Source organism: Thalassophryne amazonica, chromosome 16 (genome assembly GCF_902500255.1).
Source record: "Thalassophryne amazonica chromosome 16, fThaAma1.1, whole genome shotgun sequence".
In the NCBI taxonomy this organism is placed as follows: domain Eukaryota; kingdom Metazoa; phylum Chordata; class Actinopteri; order Batrachoidiformes; family Batrachoididae; genus Thalassophryne; species Thalassophryne amazonica.
The window spans coordinates 58,478,583-58,497,635 of record NC_047118.1 but is presented as its reverse complement, the minus strand read 5'-3'; the positions used below and the strand labels follow the sequence as shown (position 1 = coordinate 58,497,635).

General features: G+C 40.8%; 1 protein-coding gene across 10 annotated transcripts in view; it reads right to left on the bottom strand.

The window, feature by feature from the left end:
- Positions 1-6,330: 6,330 nt before the first annotated feature.
- Positions 6,331-19,053, bottom strand: part of si:ch211-114m9.1 (rho GTPase-activating protein 44) — a 133,519-nt gene continuing 120,796 nt past the window's right edge. For 4 of the 10 annotated variants that reach the window (XM_034189708.1, XM_034189705.1, XM_034189707.1 and 1 more), the window contains 5 exons: positions 17,520-17,708; positions 13,139-13,651; positions 9,625-9,770; positions 9,113-9,514; positions 6,331-6,576 (listed from right to left, as the gene is read on the bottom strand). In XM_034189708.1, the coding sequence (XP_034045599.1) occupies positions 6,422-6,576; positions 9,113-9,514; positions 9,625-9,770; positions 13,139-13,651; positions 17,520-17,708 (1,405 nt within the window). In that variant the 3' untranslated portion in view covers positions 6,331-6,421. Of the gene's footprint in view, positions 6,577-8,437; positions 8,490-8,883; positions 9,515-9,624; positions 9,771-13,138; positions 13,652-17,519; positions 17,709-19,053 lie in introns of those variants that run through there. The other 6 variants (XM_034189710.1, XM_034189712.1, XM_034189711.1 and 3 more) reach the window with 6 other exon arrangements.

Here is a 19,053-nt window from a genome sequence, read left to right as displayed (position 1 = left end):
GGGACAGGACGACTGCACTGTTTTGAAGGGAGGATGGATGGGGTATGGTGAGCTTTTGGCAAACAACCTCCTTCCCTCAGTAAGAGCATTGAAGATGGGTCATGGCTGGGTCTTCCAGCATGACAATGACCCAAAGCACACTGTCAGGGCAACTAAGGAGGGGCTCCATAAGAAGTATTTTAAGGTCCTGGAGTGGCCTGGCCAGTCTCCAGACCTGAACCCAATAGAAAATCTTTGGAGGGAGCTGAAACTCGAAACCTGAAAGATCTGGAGATCTGTATGGAGGAGTGGACCAAAATCTCTGCTGCAGTGTGCAAACTTGGTCAAGAACTACAGGAAACGTCTGATGTCTGTAACTGCAAACAAAGGTTTCTGTACCAAATATTAAGGTCTGTTTTTCTATTGTATAAAATACTTATTTCATGCAATAAAATACAAATTCATTGTTTAAAAATCATACAATGTGATTTTCTGATTTTTTTTTTTTTTGATTCTGTCTCTCACAGTTGAAGTGTACCTACAATAAAAAAAATACAGACCTTTCCATTCTTTGTAGTTGGGAAAACCTGCAAAATCGACAGTGGATCAAATACTTATTTGCCCCTATGTGAAGCTAAGAGTTTCTGGGTGATTGTTGACCAGATGGATTGCTTTTGTAGTGTTTGTGACATTCCTGTAATTCCATTGGATCTTTCTGTGGTGGTGATGCCACCTTGCAGTCATTTGATGTAAATACAACTGGTCCATCATTGAAAATACAGTCAAATCCTTAAAAAAAAAAAAAAAATTCTCACTTACAGATAATCAAATTTTCTGAGATTTTGGTAAACACACATAGCAAACTCAAATAGTGGGTAAAGTCTGAATAATCTGCACACATAACTTTAGTAAACATCATGATATTATAATACCAGGAGTAGGACACGGTGATCAGTGCACAACCTGTTACTGTGTTCCTTTTATCAGCTAGACCAACCTCAGTGACATCAATTTACACCGAAGAAATACACAGAAACCAGGTGACATTATTAAAAATGTAGAGTTTAATATATATATTGATTTATTTATGACATTCTGATGAGGATTGCAGCTATAGGCATCACAGTACACACTGTGTTCCACTGGATAGGCGAAGCGGAGGAAGAGGCGGCGGCGGTGGACTTCACAAGCGGCATGTTTTCTACACTTGCAGTCAAAGCAGAAGGGGGAGGCAGACGATCCACTCCTCCCAAGTATTTTACTTAAATCCTCCAAAAATAAATAATAAAAAATGGATCATTGCTTTGATTCACATTCTCGACAGACAATCTTTAAAGTTTGTCCTTTGCTCTTTTGACATTCCCCAAACAGCCAGTGATTGACACTAAACATGATCACCAAAAAGACTGCATGCATGACATTTGCTTCAGTTTTGTCATTTGAAAAATCCCTCTATTCACCAAATGCAATCAAACTGAGCTTTCAACTGGTTGAGTAAATGTGGTCTGACTTTTAATTTAAAATGCTTGAAATCATCTGCGATTCTGCAAATAAGAGACTCATATTAATCACTTTTGCTGCAATAAAACACACTTTTCAGTCATGTTATAATCACACCTCGTGCTCACGGTAGTTGTCAGTTTCAGGTTTGATGTACAAATGCACAATGGGAGGGGTCTCTAACGGCCCGAGGGCCGCATCTGGCAAGCAGCAAACAAACATTTTAATTCACATTTAACAAGATGTGCTTCATTTTGCAACTCCTAAAAAGAAACGCAAAACATTTCAGTTGAGTGTTCATACAGGTGAATGATATTACTGCATGCCAGAAGACCAGTTTTAATACCAATTAATTAAAAAAAATCATGTAGATTGTTTGAAGTCTTTTTAGGTCACATTCAGTTGGCCCCTTCCTCCTCATGTGTATCCAGCACAGAAAAGAAAATTAAAGAAAAAAACTCTCTAATACACATTGTTTATGCTTCTAGCTCCAAAATAACAACCAGTCTGAGGGCACTTGCAATTGTTGTCATATAGTTACTACAACAATAATTATTACTATCACTAAGATCCATTACCATCACCACACACCGACGCATACCGTAAATCACTTCTGGAAACATTTCAAGAATTCATTTCCTCAAACTCACACAAAAAATAAGTTCACGGCTGTGCAATATATTTAATGGCTTTCTGCAGGTTATAAGAGGACGACTTTGACCGCTTTCAAACTGATGTCCATCACTAAATACGGTAATTGCACTTTAATTAATAATTGGTATTTTTCTTTAGGAACTTAGAAAAATAACACTGCAGCATCTCTGAAATGCATCTTATCTTCTGCCTGTAGGTAGTTAAAGGGGTCTTATTGTGGATGGGGTGGCAGGGGTGGAGGGCATATGTTTTTAGATATCATTTCCAATTAAATATTGCTGGATTGTACTTAGGCTTTGGAAAAACCTAGACATTCCTTCCACTTTGTAAACAATAACTTAAAAACAATAAATGCAATCAAAAACAATTGCAAAAACAATCATCCTGTATGTCTCAAACTTCAAATAGCATACTATACCAGAGAATAAAGAGATTAAAATTTAAAGAACCTTGGTGAACCAGATATATTCAAAAAGCAACTTTGTTTGCATATCCCATAGACAGTGATGCCGGTAACGCGTTACTCTAATCTGACCACTTTTTTTAGTAACGAGTAATCTAACGCGTTAATCTTTCCAAATCAGTAATCAGATTAAAGTTACTTCTCCATGTCACTGTGCGTTACTATTATTTTTCATTGTGGGTCGATAACCGCATTAAACTTGGTCCGTGGGCAGGAGGTCGGGGTTCGACTGAACTGCCCACTTTAAGCGAACTGTGAGCTTTTCATCCGCGTTTTTTTTTGCAGCTGCTCGACTCGTCCTCACCTCTTAAAGCACGGTGATCAGCACACCTGCACTGAGCTTTACAAAGACATTTTTATACTGTTTTTCCTCCTTTATTTAGAATTCTGAGCTGAGCCGCTCTGTATCTGGTCGTTAAAAACAGCTGATCCTCCGCGACGCGTCAACAACTAACACTTTTTTCCACTCAAATGCACCTAAACTCTCTTTCTGAGGACCACATGATGTGAAAACGCAATAAAACTTTCTTACCTGTAAATCTGGTCATGTTTTCTGCATAAATAAATGTTATCCATTCTTTGTGCTCAAACGCCAATGCAGGGGCGAATCCAGATGGAATGGGGGCGTGGGGCAAGGATGTGCCCCCCCCCCACAACACCCCTACATTAAAGGTCCAGTTTTGAAGCCGTTTTTTACTACAACTACTAATATTGCTTATAATAATAATAATTTCGACAAGTAAAATGTTTAGAGAGAATTTAAATGTTAGAAAAATGTTAGAATTTAATAGTTACATTTATAAACAATGTAGGTTCGAAATTGCAAGTTTTACTGTTACAGTGCTGTCAACAGTTAAATATGAGGTCAAGAAAGAGGTCTTTATTTTACTTTTTATAAAACAAGTATTTATTTTCATTGAAGTCAAGAAAGGGTGACTATAAAGTGAGTTTTGGCAAAACAGGTATCATTGTCATGTTGAGGTGGCAGAGGGTTGTTTTCGGCAGCTGGGAAAAGTAACTAAAAAAGTAACTAGTAATCTAACTTAGTTACTTTTACAATTGAGTAATCAGTAAAGTAACTAAGTTACTTTTTCAAGGAATAATCAGTAATTGGATTACTTTTCAAAGTAACTGTGGCAACACTGCCCATAGAGCTACATGTCATTTGTTAGATGATGAAAATTAGGAGTAGGTGTGGTTAGATTTACTGTACATGTAGCTTGTCTGCCACCTGCTGGACCTGTGGTCATACCTCCACACAACTCTGCAAAAAGGATTTGTATGAATGCTGCCAGGAAATTAGGTTGATAAGCACGATGCAGAGTGAAAGGAAGGAGAAAAAATATTTGGGCACAGAAATGTTAATCAGGGGAATAAACTCATGTTTTCTGATTGTTTCACAGTGGCTCTTTTCTAAAACTCAAATAACAAAGTGAGAATTTTGCATGAATGCAACTAAGGCATACACTTCTACTTTCTCTCTCTGTCAATATATGTGTGTTTGAAATTGCATGGAGTCTGAAATGAGTTTGTCAGTTTCTTTCATTTCCAAAGCCAAGGTCTGGTGGCCAATAAGGCCACAGTTGCTTGTGACTAAAGCAACCACAAAATCCAACACTTCTATGTCTCTCAATTCTAAGCTCACATGCTGTATACAAAATCTAGTCCAGAAACATTTCGTTTAAAAGTCCAGTGACATATGTTGCATATATCAGAGCTCCTGTTTGCTCTGTAAACCATGACCAGTGAGCCAATCTGTACTCTTTCTGTTGGGGTATTTTTGAATACAAAGTTTCACATTAAATGTTATGATATCCTGCTAGTTTAATTAACTTGCTGAAAAAAAGCACAATATGACCCCTTTAATGCACATAGCTATAGGCAGCTCTCTGAGTTGAATATGCAAATATTGTATTTTTGAACTAGGACCAATTAATTTTTACTGTGATCTAATCACAAACCCAAGAATGTGCAAAATCAGGCATTTGAAAAGAATGACCGATGGGTTTGCGTGCACATCTTATGAGTGCTCTGGTGTGCTTAAAGTCAAAGCTCAGGAGACTAAAGGATTCTTTCTGCTGCAGCATCAGTGTCACCTGGTAACTAGCAATCAACAGGAAACCTGTTATTTGTGTGCAGGGACAAAAATAACATCACACAGCTGTATCATTACAGTACATTTTCTACACCTGATAAATATTAGCACATGTATTACTTTATATATATTATATTCAAGATATGCATTTTACATATACCTTTGCTCTCAGATTTATATACATCAGTTTATGTAGTCTTTGTATTTACAGTAGGGATCAAAGGTCACTGAACCTGAAGCACTTGAACATGATTAAGCGAGTGAATCAACCAAAAAGGCAGTGTCGTCATCCATCAGTTATCAGCACACAGGCGCTCGAATGTCTAAAGACAGCAACAAAATGTATATATATATATATATATATATATATATATATATATAAAATCACGCCAACAAAAACACTGCCATAACGCATCATCATCATGCAAACACAAAATTAAAACACACACGCTGAAAAACCTGAATTTAAAGTAACATTCTTCTCATACTGTGCTGGTTTAGCTTTATGTTGGAATTAACGACCTGTGTGCAGGTAAAATAAGATAAATAGTATGAAGAGGGAAGTTCAAAGCGGGATGACAAGAATGAAAGTGTTCATTGTGCAGTCCAAAATTGTCCAAAAGACCCTGTGAGCAACACAACTGCCGACTATCGAGTTCTCTCCCCCTGAACATCAATTATTAATTATATCCTGCACCGAAAGATTCAGAATTTGTGACTATCATTTTGCAAACTGATGCAGGTTGTAATAAGGCTAAATAAATAAATGAAAATAATAAACAAAAACTCAAACTAGAGCCTGACCGATATGGATTTGTTTGAGGACCAATATCAACATTAGGGAGTTAAAAAAATTACAATACCACTTTATCTGCAGATATATACATTAAAAATGTCAATGATTCCTAACAATTCCTTATAAAACTGTTATGACAAAGAAATGTAACTGAGTTTGATGTTTTACAGTTTACACATTGACTTTACTATAAACAATAATAAATATATTCAAAGTATATCATGCTGCCTTCACTTGGACTGGCAGTTGCCATGTCGCATCCTTCAACATTCAAGATAAAATAGACTTAACATCTATTTTAGCTTTGCTTAACTGGAGGCATAGTGACCGCTTGTCTGTTGTCACTGTAAAATGCCCTCTGATAGAAAATTATTGGCAGCTGGTCACTTTGCCTCTGTATCTTGTAGCTAATGTGACCAAGGGGTTTTGGGGTCCCAGCCATGCTTGACAGCATTGCAAACAACAGTCAGAGCACCCACTGCTGGAAAAATGATGTAATGGTTCTGAATGACACTAAAGTGTTTTTCTGTATTGTTTATTCAATAAAACTGTCATGTTGGCAAAAACAATGCAGATACCGATATGTTCGTTAAAGGCTCATGGCAGCTGATCTTATCAGCCAACCGATATCGGTTGGGCTCTAACTCTAACCACTGCTTCAAAGAAGAAAGATAAACACACTTCCAGTGTTGCCTCATAAAGGCAGCTGTTCCTCTTCCATTGTGGCATTTTGATTTTAGTCAAATGATTTTAGAAATAGTCACATTTATGTTGTAGTAGCGAGCGATTCTACGAGATGAGTTTCTTTGCATCCTGCAGCAGGTGTAACAGAGGGTTTGCATTCTGGTTTCAAGTGGGCATCGAGGCCACTTCAAGTTTCCATCAGGCCATGTTGGCAACACCCACAGAGGGGCTGGTACGTCAGGGTCAGAGGTTATAGGATGGTGCTCTGGGGTTCCTCTTCGAGTACAGCATCCCCTTCTGGAGAGTCTGTCAGAGTCCGGGAGCTCCTGCAGGGGGCGGCGCTGAACTCATCGATGAGGCTGTCCAGATTGACATTGATGGAGGGGATTTCATAATTGAAGATATCTAATGGTGAGCACGATGGGTAGAATGACGGACATGGCGATGGTGAGTGAGAGGAAAAGAAGAGGGAACATGATGGTGATGATGTGATGTAAAAACGGAAGAGAGCAGAAATAAGATTATTCCCTTTGACTCTGAGCCACGTGGAACGGCGTATGATGCCTCACAGACGGAACTGGCAGATTACATGTGCTTCACTACAGAAGAAAACCAGCGTTCAAAAGGATTGGACTTTCAATCAACATTTCAAACAACGAATTGCAATCTAAAGATTCAAATTACATATGCATAAAATACAACACTCAGTTTGCTCAAATATGATGGAAAACAATTCAGATTGAAAAACTGGAAGAATTTGAGCTTCTTTCTAAGAACTGGAGCCTATCCCAGCAGTCATAGGGCGTGAGGGAGGGTACACCCTGGACTGGACGCCAGTCTGTGGCAGGGCCACATATACACATATAGACAAAAACACATTCACACCTGCACGCAAACCTAAAGACATTTTAAAGTTTTCAGTCCAGTTGACCTGCATGTCTTTGAATGTGGGAGGAAGCCACGCAAACATGGTAAAATATGCAAATTCCACACAGAAAGGACACAGGTGGGAATCAGTCCCATGACCTTATTGCTGTGAGGCAACAGTGCTAACCACTAAGCCACTGTGCTGCCTATATGTTGTCCAATGCACATTTATTTGTCCATCTTCCTTTTTTTTTTTTTTTTTTGCAATTTGAAAGTCCTTATGTTCAGTCACAGCACATAGTGTGATGCACACATGTGCTACTGAGGTACTGGCCAATGTTAAATTCGCCTCGCAGGGAAACATTGTGCCAAAGTGAGTTCCACATACAGAAAAAAATGTGTGACTTATACTCTGGAAAACACAGTAGTTGAATTTTGAATCTGAATTGTTTTCCTCCAGCATCATTTTATTGCATTTTTTAAAAATTTCTCCAATCTGTTTTTTTTTTTTTTTAAATCTGAAATGTTTTCCATTCTGATGTGACCAATTTGGATTTGAGCAAACTGAGTACTGAATGCAAGTAAATTGGTTGGAACTGAAGCTGATTTAAATTCAGATCCTTTAGACACCTAAAATTCATAGTTAACAGTTTTTTCCCCCTTTTTATTCAAAACACAGTAGTGTTGTAAAAGAGCTCGGGAGCATCTTGTGTTGATGTCACTGCTTTTGGCGACTTCTTGCACAAAACAGGTCAAACAGACTCCACAATGACACAAAACTGTACACGTTTACAAAACTGGCCAGATAGACCCACACAAAGGCAACAAGATGTGCATGGAACTCTACAGGGGAAACAAATGACACCAAGACACCGAGTGGGCTTGAAGTATCAATGGAAGACCGGATCTAAATAAAGTTCATCTAAAGCCCTGCTGCATTCACTGCAGGTGGCAGACGCTGATGACTAGTCCTGGGTGGGGATGAAATGGAGCATGGCAATGTTGGAAGAGGGAGCACAGGTTATAATAAGCGATGGACCTGCAAAAGGAGAAGTGGGGCAACGCCCAGTGACCCTGCCAAACTGGTGGCAAGAGCGTTAGAGGGGGCGTGTCTGCTGGGGGAAAGAAAGATGGGGGTCTTTCTAAGCAACGGCATCTGCAATATGAGTGTGGTGTGGTGTCCTCTGGGAAGTCCTTAAGCCATGCATTTTCAGTTCAGCTGCAACACTATGCAACGAGACACTAACGCCAACCTGCTGACAGAAGATTGTGATTGACAGCTTCAGGTATGTATGTTTGAGGCAGGCTGCAGGAGAGCCCAGAGGCAGCCACAGCTCAAGGCCAGGCAGTGAGATGGAGAGCATGGGGCGGGGTGGGGTGGGGGAGCGGTCTGGCTTACCCTAAAAGTCCCCCTCACACTTAGCCCACACTGAATCCCTGGCCTCACACAGCTGCAAGGTGCACAATAGTAGCAAGGGGGGGGACAAGAGAATGATAAATATAACAAAGTGACAGAGTGATTGGTATAAATTGACAGAACACCTCATCATCAGAACATCATACTGTTAATATAATGTAGGGTTTTGTCTGGCTAGGTCTGCACACCTGCTACACAGTTCAGACTGTGAAAGGTGTAAGCTCTGACCTACCTCTGCCACGTGAGGGTCTGGGTAACACAGATAAACAGAGAGCACATGATGAATCTAATGGCAACTTCCAAACAAGCAGGACGAGCTACGCTTCTCAGATGTTTCCACACGTTACCAGAAACATCATCACATAACACAAGCAATGAATACATCAGTCTGGAGGGCTTCTTACTGCAACAAAAAAACTAAAATTAACATTATATCACTCTCAGGCAGCTGTGTCTAAAAGGCACCCTTCATACATTCAGACATTAGTTTCGGGACAGTCAATAAAGTGTCAGCTACATCTAGAGTGTGAAGTCCTACACAGTTCTACACTCGCCCGCCATCTCCATTGGACAGAGCGACAGCGAGTTTAAGAGAGGGCCGCTGCAGCCCCACCTGCGGGGGTAGCTGGGATGATGTTTCCAAGGACAGATGTTTACCTGTAGACATGCTCTCTCCAGGAGACAGTCCATCCAGAAGGCCCTGCTCCAGGGGCTGTGGGACCGGGGCCATGGGTGGACCAGCGAGCCCCAGGGGGGCTGTGGGCGGTTGAGGTGGGGGCAGGCTGGGTCTCTGTCTGGGTTTAGGGGCGGGGCGGGACTTGTTCAGTGTTCCGATGAGACAGGGTGGGGAAGAGAGAGAGTGGGGTGTCCCCAGTGGGGTCTGCCCAGGAGAGGATGGGGGCACTTGTCCCGGAGGGCAGGCCAGTCCATAAGGGGAAGGGGTACTAGGAGGGGTAGGGGATAGGCTGACCGGCGATGGCTGACCTGTGGACTGATCAGACATCCCGCCCGATTGGACATAAGGGACCTTAGGAGGTACAGGGGCCATCTTCTTAGAACCTGAGAATGCACAACACAGTGATATTAGTGTCTCCTCTTAAAAAAAAAACCCCACATACTAGTAAGATAAAGATGTGCACTCATTACTAAATAATGATGAGATTACTGACCTTTGCGTAAGGTGTGTGGACTGTGCTCTGTGGAGTGTAGGGACTGGTTGCTGCTCTGTGGACTTGTGCTGGGAGGGACTGTTGGACTGGCCACCTGGATGGCTTTATGAGCAATTACAGGGGATAGCTCTTTGCTCTTTAGTGTGCTGAAAAAGACAGATTAGCATAAACACTATCAGACACACTGTGTTTGCCAGGGTACCTCATGAAATCATGACAAGAGCTACCATCATCATCACCATCATCAGTAGCGAGTATTTTACTGTACTGTACTGTCACTTTTATGAAGTCATCTGAAGCTACGTTAAGGAAAAGAGCCATTTAGTGACTTTCTAAATGTTGAAGCCATCAAAGATAACAAATATTCATTTTATTGTTCTGAGATAATAAAGTCATGGTATTGAGATTATCAACCAGACCAGTACAAGAAAGGAGCATAGAATCGGGTTTATAAACCAGACCAGAAAAAAAAGTCATTTTACTGGGATTATCAACCAGACCAGTGGCAAAAAAAGGTCATACTTTACTGGTACTATCAACCAGAGTAGTACAAAAAAGTCATATAGTACTGGGAATATCAACCAGAACACTACTAGAAAGTCACGTTATTGGGATTATCAACCAGACCAGTAAAAAAAAAGAGTCACATGATACTGGGATTATCAACTAGAGCACTACAAGAAAGTCACATGGTAGATAATGGGGTTATCAACCATATCAGTACTGTAAACTCACACAGAACTGGGGTTATCACCCAGACCAGTGCCCAAAAAAGTCGTACTTTATTGGTATTATCAACCAGACTAGCACAAAAAAAAAATAAAAAAATCACACAGTACTGGGATTATCAACCAGAACACTACAATAAAGTCACGTTATTGGGATTATCAACCAGACCAGTAAAAAAAGTCACATGATACTGGGATTATCAACCAGAGCACTACAAGAAAGTCACATGGTGGGTATTGGGATTATCAACCATGTCAATACCGATTATCAACAAGACCAGTACAAAAATGTTATCAACCAGGTCAATACAAGAATGTTACATGGTACTAGGAATATTAAGCAGACAAGTGCAACCTGAATAACTTCAGACAATTCATAACCAGCTCTTACTATACATATGCCAATAAAAATGGTACAGAATCAATCAAAATACAGTTGTTTTTTATATTCTGCATTTAATCAAACCAATAAATTCAATAGGCTGGCCAAGTGTCACACTGAACACTGAGAACTTAACTGAACATTCAATGTGTGTGTAGTTAGAGGAAACAGTAACTCAGAGTTGCCTAATACAGGCAGGAATATGTGGCAAGATGACGCAGTCAAATAAATAAATAAATTTTAATAATATTGATTAATTGACCAATTGACAGGAAGACCAACCCACGTTATGAAAGCATAACGTCGTTTTGACCGTTGGGGTTTTTACGTAATTATTGTATGGCCTTGCCTTACAATATAAGGCGCCTTGGGGCAACTGTTTGTTGTGATTTGGCGCTATATAAATAAAATTGATTGATTGATTGATGAATTGTCCTGCCAAATCCAACATGCAGACACTGATAACTTCTGGTTTTATGATTTGTTTGTCAGGATGATGTTGTAGGGTCTGACTTAGTCCATTAGTGTCAGGAATTACTACTTACTGCTCTAATTGAAAACCTATCATGAAGATGTACAGTGAACTGTCTTCAGTGCTCTTTAGAGGATTGTAAATAGAACAATAATATGCATGAGGTATTTTAACAGACTTCTACTGCTCACACAAAGAAAAGCACATCTGCATACGTAATAATTTTGATGGATTATATATCAATGCTAATATTTTTCATGCACTTCTGGGTGAGTGTAAAAACCCTTTAACTGTCACACTAAATGTTTTACACACTTTAGTAAATGTAATGTATTTCTTCTGGCTAACTGAATAACTACATCAGATATTGTTATCAAGGGCCATGTACAATGCATCTGGAAAATATTGACAGTGCTTCACTTTTTCCACATTTTTTATATTACAGCTTTATTTATGATACTGAATATCACATTGATATGACTTAATTTGTGATTAATTTAGTAGATGGTACACAATACAGATAGACAGTGTTATAGGTCAATATCACATCTCCATGTGTTAATCTGCAAACACCCGTCTTATATTTGAACAAATATCATCACGGATTGGTCAATCCCCATATCAGTCCCCCATGCTGTAAATTTTTGAAGAGGACAGTCTGAATGTGATGCCGTGAAGTTATCAAGCACACCTGCATTGAAAGCTGACCAATAATTATTCTGATATCCCCATCTTCTCATATGAGTCAGAAAGCTGTAAAAGTCACTCCCATAAAAACTGTTTAGTTCTCACTGAAAAATGCTACAAACTTTATACTCTGTACATAAGAGTACCGTATTTTCCAGACTATAAATCATGTATTTCATTTTATTTTTTTCTACTTGTCTGGCTGGTCCTGCGACATTTTTTGAAGCAACTTGTATGTCAAAAATACTGCATTATCAGCTATGGCCCCACGATGGCAACATCTACACGCATGCCAAGCTGCTTCTGTATACTGATTTGAAAAAGGTATTGTCTGGTCCACACTCCAGAGCAGAAGGTGGCTGTAATGTACCATTCCAGCCGCTGTAACACATGATTTGAGTTTGGAGGATGTGCGGGTTCTTAGGAAACAAGTAAAATGATCAATAACTGCTCTGCACTCCACTTGTTTGCACTTTGTGGCACGACTAGAACCACAATGAGGAGGATGGCTAGGCTAAGGCAAGGCCAACAACAAATGTATAATCAATTTTAAAAATGTATTTATCTTTAGTGAGGCAAAGGTGTGCACATTTAGCTCCTTGACATTTTCATCTGTTCAGTACTGACAAGAAGCAGTTTACTCTTAAGTTCATTGTACCTCCTATAAGAACATAAATTAACAATAATTAACCTATTAGCTTCTGCTCACTAACACAGTGCTTGGGTTACAAATGGATAAATTTTGCTTCTTGTTGCATGATGCAGTAGCACCATGTTTCAAAAACAAATGCGACTTAAAGACGGAGGCGACTTTTAAGTGTTTCCTTCATACTTCAATGTGACATATAGTCACTGAAAATGCAGTATACATATTCCAGGTTACAGCAGCATTACTCAGAATGAAGACCTTTGACAACTTTAAAAATGTTGCTACCTTAAATATTGCCACAAACTGTGTAATAAATACATTTATTTGCAATTTCAAAGGCATATACAACACTGTCCATGCATTTATTTTCTCAATTACAGAGCTGAATTGATCATAGTCACATACTTAATTGCGAGGCAACCCATCATGACAAGTATCGTTGGACAGACCTAATGTCACAGAATTGAATACATTATGTATTTTCAGTTGGGGGGGAGGGAGAGATATGCAACAAAAACTATAATCCAGCGACATGGAAGAGAGCTTAAGCTGCTGCTCTGGTGCATCCATAGCTGCCATGGGTGTGTTTTATTTACCTAGTCAGCCTGGAGGGTCCTCTCTCTCGAGCACATGGACAGGCAGCCCAGGGTGGGGGCGGGGGCGCGGACGAAGGAAGGCTAGGGGGGTTGCCAAGGGACTGGTCATGACGATTTAGTACCAAGGGGGTTTTGATGTAGAGTGGTGAGGAATTAGTGTCAGATGAGTGGGCATGTGACATTTCACCAGGTGGACTGTGCTTGGGAAAGTGCAGACAGCTGGGTTTTGGGTTAGAATTTATGTCGAGTGATGATTTGGAGGAGGATGAGGAGGAGGAAGGAGGCGGGGCAGGGGGAATGAAGCCAGACCAGCGCATTGGAAGTGGGGGTGAGCCAGGTGGTTGGGATTCTGGACCAGGTGCCACAGGGCGAGTGCAAGGCGGGGGCTTGGGATAGAAGTGGTGTGGGGCAGTGTGGCAAGAGGTGGCGGACGGGTAAGGAGGGGGTGGCCGGTCCTCCCCTGGGGGTGGGTGGGCATGAGAGGTATCCGGCCGATTGGGCGAAACGTCGGAGCTGGAGATATTAAGAGACAGCACAGAAGAAACAGCTCGAGTGACTAGACACGGATACGCACTGGAGCGATAATGGTTAACCAGTTCGGATGATATTGGCGTGACAGCTGGTCTGCAGCAAAAAATTTACAAAAGAACAAAAAAACTGCATTTGGGGGCAGGCAGTGGGAACCAAGCTTAGCAAACAGTCATAACTTAAGCCGGCCATACACGACACAATGAAGCAACAGGAATCAACCTTGTGCCGAGATTTTATAGAAATGCATGTCAGATTGCAGCACGTATGGTGCAACTGGAATGACATCTTAGGCCTATGTGTTTCAGATATGAGACCCCATTGCAGCAGTATGAGCATGGTCAAAGATTCTGCGATGCATCTCGTACTATAATTCCTGTATTACATCATACCCTGTCTTGCCTGGTGTTACATACATGTTATTACAGGCAGAGGATCACACAGGTGCACACATGCACTCCACATGTTTACACAATATAGACATAATGGCACACTCAACCTTACCCAAGACCACCAGAGTTCCATAAAGCATTTGTATGAGGTGGAAATGCATGTTTCCATTGTTTAAACTTATAAGGGCAGCAGCCAAAAGAAGGGAAGAAGGTGCATGCCAAGAAAGGACCCAACTTTTCAGATGTGCATATGAAGCTCCCATGGAGCTCCAGAACAACCGTAGATAGGAATTAATAGAAAAAAGTTGCATAGCACTTGAAATGCTATTGTTTGGACATGGCATATTATTAGTTCCCCGTTTGATTAATTTGTGCAGACAAGATAAATAATTAAATATTTTGGCAAGCACGTATGGCCAAGATATTCATTCTGCATGCACATTATCTCTCTGAGCAAACACCTCTTCAATGGTCAAAAAATGTATTTCCACATTTGCTATTATCCATGTAAACACACGTTTAGCACGCCCTGTGCATGCTCAACTTGTCAGTGTTTGAGCTCAACAATCAATGGGAACAAATTAATCAAATCATACAAACAAGTTGCATCGTGTGCACGCAAAGCACAGGTTCCAATTCTCTGCAGTGGTAGGCACAGTTCTGTGAATCTGCTAACTGCTAATTAGCAAAGCTAACTTTCTTGTTAGCAGATAAGCTTTTCAGCTAATTTTTAAAACCATCAGCAGACCAATTACCTTCCGCTAAATTTAGTTCCACTAACCGTCAGTCCGCTAACATTTTTTTGCATAGTAAGTAAAACATAATGGTCAAAACATTTGTAAACCCGAAAATCATACATGTTAGTTCTTGTCTGTTGCGTGTTTTGCAACAGTAAGATGAGCTGTGAGCTCAGTCCTCCCCCAGCAGAAGGGAGCAGGCTGGCTGCCAGCTGCCATTGCAGAAAAAAGTGTCATTTGCTTTCCACATGTAATGGCACAGACAGTGGGCAGGAGACATGAAATGCAAAGCATTTTTCACTTATGGTTTCACTTATAAACAACTAATTCCGGACAGTTTGTCGACATTAATGGTCATTCATTCATCTTCTACCGCTTAGTCCAATTAAGGGTCGTGGGGGGCTGGAGCCTATCCCAGCAGCCATAGAGAGCGAGGTGGGGTACACCCAGGACAGGACGCCAGTCTGTCGCAGGGCCACAAACAGACAAACACAGACACACCCACACACCTACAGACAATTTAAAGATTCCAATCCACCTAACCCGCATGTCTTTGGAAGTGGGAGGAAACCGGAGCACCCGGAGGAAACCCACGCAAACACGGGGAGAACATGCAAATTCCACACAGAAAGACCACGGGAACTGAACCCACGACCTTCTCACTGTGAGGCAACAGTGCTAACCACTAACCCACCATGCTGCTCGACATTAACGGTCACTCTGTCGTTTTTACAAAGTGAAAATATCGCACATACAGTAGTGTTCAGAATAATAGTAGTGCTATGTGAATTAAAAGGTTAATCCAGGTTTTGAGTATATTTCTTATTGTTACATGGGAAACAAGGTACCAGTAGATTCAGTAGATTCATTTCTATCCATTTTGATGGTTGTTTTCCGTTTTCTTCCACACATCTCTGGTTTTTCTTGTCCATTTTAAAGCATTGGAGATCATTGTAGATGAACAGCTTATAATTTTTTGCACCTGCGTATAGGTTTTCCCCTCTTCAATCAACTTTTTAATCAAACTATGCTGTTCTTCTGAACAATGTCTTGAACGTCCCATTTTCCTCAGGCTTTCAAAGAGAAAATCATGTTCAACAGGTGCTGGCTTCATCCTTAAATAGGGGACACCTGATTCACACCTGTTTGTTCCACAAAATTGACAAACTCACTGACCGAATGCCACACTACTATTATTGTGAACACCCCCTTTTCTACTTTTTTTTTTTACTAATAGCCCAATTTCATAGCCTTAAGAGTGTGCATATCATGAATGCTTGGTCTTGTTGGATTTGTGAGAATCTACTGAATCTACTGGTACCTTGTTTCCCATGTAACAATAAGAAATATACTCAAAACCTGGATTAATCTTTTTAGTCACATAGCACTACTATTATTCCGAACACTACTGTAGCTTTTAAAGTAATGCGCTAATTCTGAAGGTTTGAGTGCTAACAGACACATGCGCCAAAAGGCATTATGGGAGAAAGGAGTCTCTTTCAATCACTCCCCCCCCCTTCATCAAAATTCATAGAACATTGCCATCTACTGGATGGGAGTGTGAATAGCGACCAAAGTTGGTCGCTATTCGTTGTGAATTACACTTCACAAACAGACTTTTCAGTTTTGCAAATACCTTTTTTTTTACAAATGAAAAAATTACAAATACATTATTTGTAAAAACCAACACACACGTTACAGTAACTTGTGTGTTGGTTTTTACAAATAAATAAACAAACCCAACCAGTGAAGGTTGGGAAAGAAGTGGTGTGGCACAGATTGGGCCAAAGATGTGACCATAACCTGCTGTGCAGCTCTCACCCTCCTCCTTCGCTGCATGAAGCAGACTGCTGGGACAAACTCTGTAACATACCCACGGGTACTTTGCGTTTTTTCGACAGTAGGCTTCCACATTACACTGATGCATGTATGATGCGACACTACTGCATAGTATCATGGGGTAGTGTATGGCCAGCTTCAGTGAAAACAAGCAAAGGAAAGAGCAACAGAAAAGTAGGTTTTGCTAAAGGAAAATCAGGTGTGCAGGACTCCCTGTGTGATCGCCTTGTGTCTGCACACTGCACGGAGCTCTGATCCGGCTCTTACACGCTGAACTGATGCACAAGTGTTTTCCCTCAAACCTATCTGCCCTAATCTTTTCACTTTAGAAGTCCTGCAGTGTGAAACAGACACAAAACCCTTTCACTGACTCAAAGAGCCACAGGACAGGAGCGGAAATCCAGCAGAGCCAAAAGCTTTATCACCATGGGTGTTCCATAAAGGCACAGACAGCAACCATGAGGTGAGTTTGAGAATTATTGTGAACTTACTGTGTGGAAACAGAAAATTCACAATCAAAGCTGAGAAAGCAAAGCTACATCAATGGATTTGGGCATATTAACATGCTAGATAGGACTTGCAGATTGAAGCTATGTGTGAAAAAATCCCCATAAAATGTCAATTCTTCTTTGAAGATTTTACCCAAAATAAATGTTGAAGTACAACATAAATGTTAGTAAAAATTTGAGAAAACTGCAAAATAACAATGGCACATGAAGGTGTTGACCGTGATACAGAAAATACAGAATTAAAAAGCTCTGTAAAAGCACAGCCAAGGTGGTCACGTTCACGATGATGTTGGTGGCACTAATGATTCTGACGCTGATGACGCTAAACGTAAAGATGAAGAGTGGATGTGTGAGGAAGACCGATAAAGAGGCCTACCCAATCCTTTCTCCGAGTGCCGGTGTGGTGGACGGTGATGTGGTGAGCTCTCCGGGCTGCTCGGGGATGAGCGTGTCTGCTGGAGAACCAGGGCCTTGCATCCCCGGAGGTGTGGAGGAGGTCTTACGTGCCAATGTTGAGGAACCCTTGCGAGACACCCAGGAGGTATCCATAACCCGCACACCCACACTGGAGACAAATAGTTTAAGTCAGACACATTTCTTTTTTTTAAATAATCTTGATTAATGTCAGTGTAATTTGCAGTGGTCTGTGGATTAGCAATGGTTTTGCCAAAGGAGGAATATTTGCCAATCCAGGTGGCTAGATTGCCATTGGCACAATTTGGTTGAACCTCAACATACAAATTTCCATCTGTGTCCAATCACAAGGTGTGTTGATAGTGATAACCTTTGAGGCACATGAAATAAACAGTATCCAAAATGATGGAGGTTATCACTCTAGTTAGCAACTCACTCAATTCATATACCTCATGTACAGCTCCAATCTGTTTCAATGTCACATTAAACAAATGTGTAAAATCCTGCTTGATCAAAACTTGAAACGGTCCCTAAAACAGTTTTCTATAATTTACTGTCACCTGTTCTACGTTCCTTGCTACTTTCCAGGTAGAAACTTTGCTTGTTGGCAAGCTAACTAGCCTAGCTTGCCTACTAAAGCGACCCACGACACCAGCTAGCTTGATTAGTTAACATCTAGTAGGGTTGAAAATGAGCTTGTTCACCTTGTTTGTGAATGATCAATATATTCTTCTAAAAGCACTGGGTAAAGTTATGCAAGTAACCACTGAGTGAGCTTATTGCAGTTGTGATATGAAATGTTTCATGTGATAATTACCTCTACAATTAATGTTATAATGGCTGGAGTAGTACTATGCCATCAAGCTTTTCATGTTACTCCAATCAATCAATCAATCAATCAATTTTTTTATATAGCGCCAAATCACAACAAACAGTTGCCCCAAGGCGCTTTATATTGTAAGGCAAGGCCATACAATAATTATGTAAAACCCCAACGGTCAAAACGACCCCGTGAGCAAGCACTTGGCTACAGTGGGAAGGAAAAACTCCCTTTTAACAGGAAGAAACCTCCAGCAGAACCAGGCTCAGGGAGGGGCAGTCTTCTGCTGGGACTGGTTGGGGCTGAGGGAGAGAACCAGGAAAAAGACATGCTGTGGAGGGGAGCAGAGATCGATCACTAATGATTAAATGCAGAGTGGTGCATACAGAGCAAAAAGAGAAAGAAACAGTGCATCATGGGAACCCCCCAGCAGTCTACGTCTATAGCAGCATAACTAAGGGATGGTTCAGGGTCACCTGATCCAGCCCTAACTATAAGCTTTAGCAAAAAGGAAAGTTTTAAGCCTAATCTTAAAAGTAGAGAGGGTGTCTGTCTCCCTGATCTGAATTGGGAGCTGGAACTCCATACACCAAATGTCTATCTCTGCGGTTCCTCTAAAACTGAGCAGATTTACTCATGAAACAACACATGATCAGTAGGGTAAAACCAACCTCAC